Below are 4250 nucleotides of genomic sequence, written 5' to 3' on the forward strand. Positions count from 1 at the left end.
CTGTCACGCCAGCAAACTTGCTAGGGACTTGCCCGGCACTTGCTCTCTCCCTCTATTTGTTATCTTACTTCTATCATTGACAGTCCCTCTAGGTTGTGGGCTGCTTGCCTGTGTTCCTGAGAAGCATCTACGGTACCAGTCTATAGAGTGTGTTTTCTTTAGTGAATTACCGGTATGTTTACCGGTAATAAACTTGCACTGTTTTATGTATATGTTTGATTACATACAGCCTTGTGACAGTTTTCCTGCATGTCATAAGCATTTGAATATAAATTAAAATGTTAAAATCAAATCTGATATTGTTTTACCTTTTATTTGGTGTGTGGAAGGTGTGCGGAAGAGGGGGTAGTCTTACACGGCGAGTATATAACAAACTCTGTATTTTGAGTGGAAATGTTAGGGGGTCGTCTTATACGCCCAGTTGTCTTATACGCCGGCAAATACGGTAAATACTTTGTAAGCTCCTAGAGAGGAAGGACCATATTTTCTGTTTTTCTTCAATTCCTTCGGAGTCCACAGCAATGATTCAATACAGGAAGCTGCCTGTTAATTTTTACCCCACCCTCACCCCAGCCTAGAGGTAGTGATTCCATAACAATGCGTGCAGAGATTTATTGACATTTACTTCTGCTTCAGGGCATGTTACATACCTACTACCCAGAATATTCAAGTCCTTATTCTGAAAGGGGTTTAGTATGGTTAGAATCAGATGAGAAGAAAAACAGCCTTAGAAAATGTTTCAAAAGAAATAAAACAGCAAAACAAGACAATATGGGCAGCCTCATCTACCTTTTCATTTCTCTCCCATGTCATTTACATCAGAGTGTCCCAAACTTAGCTACACATCACAGTTCTCTGGGGAACTTCTTTAAAAAACAGATTTCTGGGTACTATATTCTCAGATAGTTAGTTATATTCAACAGCTAAGGTTGGGAGGAGAGAGCCGGGAAGGTATTTTTAAAAATCTCCCAAGATGTGAACTCTTGAGTCTATAAAAAAAAAAAATTTACTTTCTTAAGATGATGCCTTAATATTATAGCCCTCCAAAGTTCCAAAGAGAACTTCTGAAGGCACCCTATGATTTTTCAACCGTTGATACTAACCTTTTAACATATACCTAATGGATAGGGCAAAACAGCCCGAATGCAAGTCTGGTTTATGATTGGTGTAAAATAAATGAAAAGGAAAAAATTAACGAGCGATGTTCATCCTATGAAGTGAGGTTTACCCACCTGGTTCTGGGACTCCAGTTTGATTTCCTCTGGGGCAGGTTTGGTCATTGGGGTCGGGTTTGTGTTACAAGGGTCCATCTGTTCTTTCTTTTCCACTTTCACCTTTACATCATCCAGGCTCAGGTTTGGAGTTGATCTTAAATCTTTCTCATCTTTGTCCAAAAGGTAGCGTAGGAGTTGATGGTCTTTTGATTCTTTTTTCTTTGAAGCATCCATTTCTAGTTTTATGGAGTTCCCTTGTGCCTGTCCAGTCACTGACACAGAAGCAGGTGCACTGTCCTTTTTATCGGGCTCGACGGACAAGGTGGTGAGATCCGAGGGGCTCCCCTCCTGCAGGAGCCGGTGTAGAATTTTGTGCCTTTCTGTCAGGGAGCTGTGAGAGGAGGGGCAAGAGCCGCCTGAAGAGTTAGCAGAGGCAGAGTTGGAAGTGCCAGTGCAAGACAGTACCTCTTTGCAACTTGTGTCTATCTCAGCGTGCCGTAACTGCTGCTCTGCAGTTGTTGTCAAAAGCTGCACTAGTTTGTGACTGGTCTGAGAGTATTTGTCTCCGTCTGACAGTCTGTCATTGTTATGCAGAAGCCCAGAATCCAGAGGTTTGCCATCACTAGAGCTGTTGTCAGGCTGAATCATTTCATTTAAAATGGACGCAATCTCTTTGTTATCTTTGGACTCAGCTTTTGCTGGCTGCATATTTAATCTGCTAGGTGAATTCTGTGAGCTTATCTGTCTGAGGACTGGAGAACTGGCAGAGAAGCCAACAGAGTTATTGGGTCCTTCACTCATACTCTGTAAAGGTGTTCCTGGGATGCTGGAATAAGATCGGTTACTATTATTACAGGCAGTACTTGTCATGCCACCAGGGGAGCTTAATGTTGGGATATTAGGGGGAAAGGAATTGTTAGGCATCCTGGGCCTTGTTGCCAGTCCAGAACTAACTTGTCTCCTTGGAGACATGAACTGTGCGAGGGACACTCCTGTACCTTCCATAGGAGAATTACTGAGGTTTAAAGAGGGATTAGTGCTCTGGGAACTGGCCTGACCCTGGTTTAAGGCAACACCGGCTACAATCTGACTTCCAGGTGAGCATCCAAAACTCCCTTGGCTGTTGCTAGAATTACTGTGACTGCTGCTATGAAGGTCTGAGCTCTGTTGGCGGTTTACTCTGGTGGATACCATGTTGCTGTTGGATGGTGGCAATGAGGATGAACGGGCCAGCCCATGAGCTGGAGAGATAGTAGGATTGATGGAGGGGTTTACTCGGGGAATTGACATTCCAGAATTAGTGTCATCTTGAGGAGAAAGACCACTGTGTTCCCTAGGGGAGAAAAGACATTATCATTCAATCATCTGTATTGGTTTCCATTCAAATATTTTTGTGATGCATATTATAAAACAAGACCATTCACTAAGGAAAAACAGTGCACTGTGAAATATTAGCCGCACTTAATAGGAAGTACAGCCGTGGTCTTGTAAATTTGACAATGGTTTCTGTTATATGGGAACAAAATCTTTCTTGGACTTGGGAAAAATATCTAATATATATACTTGTTAAAATTTAGTACAAATAATTAGCATTATAATAATTTTGGTTGAAAGATAAACTTCCCACATCTCTGTTAACAAAGCATTTATTCATGACTCCCTTGTTAGTGCTTTTAAGTATTTCAACTCCAGAGAGGAAGACTGGGTAAGGAAAATACTGTGTCACTGATGTAAAAATTAAAAAGGGTGACATGCAGACATAGTGGATGTTTTGAAAGAAAAATCACAATATGAAAAAAAGAACTGTGTTAATTCTATTCACAAGCATAAATTAAACTAAAATTAGGGAAAAGCAGAATACTAAATTCAGATTTTCATCGAGTTTTTTACTCAAATCCATAATTATGACAACAGATTTGTGACCGGCATTACCATGTTCAAATAAGCAAATATATCAGATGAGAAAAAGATGAAGTGAGGGGAAATGACCTTGTTTCTGTTTAATGCTAAATTTTAAATACATAGCTATAAATGTATGATTTTGAATAATTCACAGAATAAAAGAATGGTCCCATGAATTTACCATATATACCACATAAATTTACCATATATACCAATGTAAGACATGTTTAGAGAGGAGAACAAATTAGGAACAATGATATTAAAAAATTTCAAGTTGATAGTTTAATGATTTGCGTTTGGAGAAACTATCAACTTGAACTCAGAAGCCATCAAAGTTCGCCCTAATGAAAAGGAAACATTTAAAAATAAAATAACAATATTAATAAACTCTCAAATCTTTTATAAGACCATATATGGAAAGTTGAAAGTTTTTATCCACTTTTTTGATTTTTCCTCTAGAATACATATTTTCAGCCTCACCTTTCCTGTCTCCCTTTTAAACAACAAAGCTACCGTTAGGTGACAAAACTATAAAACCCAATGTGGATATTTGGATTATATATACTCATCACACAAGTTTAATGCCTACTTTAGAATTTCTATTTTTCTAGCCATTAAGAGTATAAAATTTTTTTCTAAAAAGAGATATGTGAACTGACTTATTTCATATGAGGCTCTCCAAATAAGTAGTACCTGTCGATGATATGAATTCCCATGATGAAAGGTTGCATGTCTGGACTTTGAGGGTAGCAAAGTTTACACTTGGTGTGGGCGCTAAGCATTGTCCCATCATTCAATATGAATCTATAGGATGGGCTGGAGGCAGTGCCACGAGTCATCACTGTTTCAAACAAAAGAGAAACCTAGTTAAAATTCTGACACTTGCACGTTGGATAAAGGAGTTACCAAGCCTTACTTCTACCTAGAACTTCATTATTAATATGCCCTCCCAAATGATGCCTCCTCAGATTCAAAGAACAGTTCAAACGAAACAGATCTCTGAGGGGGAACATGATTCTGGCTGAAATATACCACCTGATGACAAGTCTTAATTCATTCCCAAGTGAATGGGTGCCTTTTCACATAAGTTATGATTATGAAGAAACCCCAACCCGAAAAAAAGCCATCCTTAAT

The 4250-nt window shown here is 39.1% G+C and overlaps 1 protein-coding gene across 2 annotated transcripts in view; it reads right to left on the reverse strand.

Annotated features, from left to right (window-relative positions):
• Nucleotides 1-4250, reverse strand: part of NCOA1 (nuclear receptor coactivator 1) — a 137884-nt gene that overhangs the window by 42195 nt on the left and 91439 nt on the right. For both annotated transcript variants that reach the window (XM_006767522.2, XM_015566389.1), the window contains 2 exons: nucleotides 3810-3957; nucleotides 1233-2547 (listed from right to left, as the gene is read on the reverse strand). In XM_006767522.2, coding sequence (XP_006767585.1) covers nucleotides 1233-2547; nucleotides 3810-3957 — 1463 coding nt within the window. The remainder of the gene's footprint in view (nucleotides 1-1232; nucleotides 2548-3809; nucleotides 3958-4250) is intronic.

Source organism: Myotis davidii, unplaced genomic scaffold (genome assembly GCF_000327345.1).
Source record: "Myotis davidii unplaced genomic scaffold, ASM32734v1 scaffold238, whole genome shotgun sequence".
NCBI lineage: Eukaryota > Metazoa > Chordata > Mammalia > Chiroptera > Vespertilionidae > Myotis > Myotis davidii.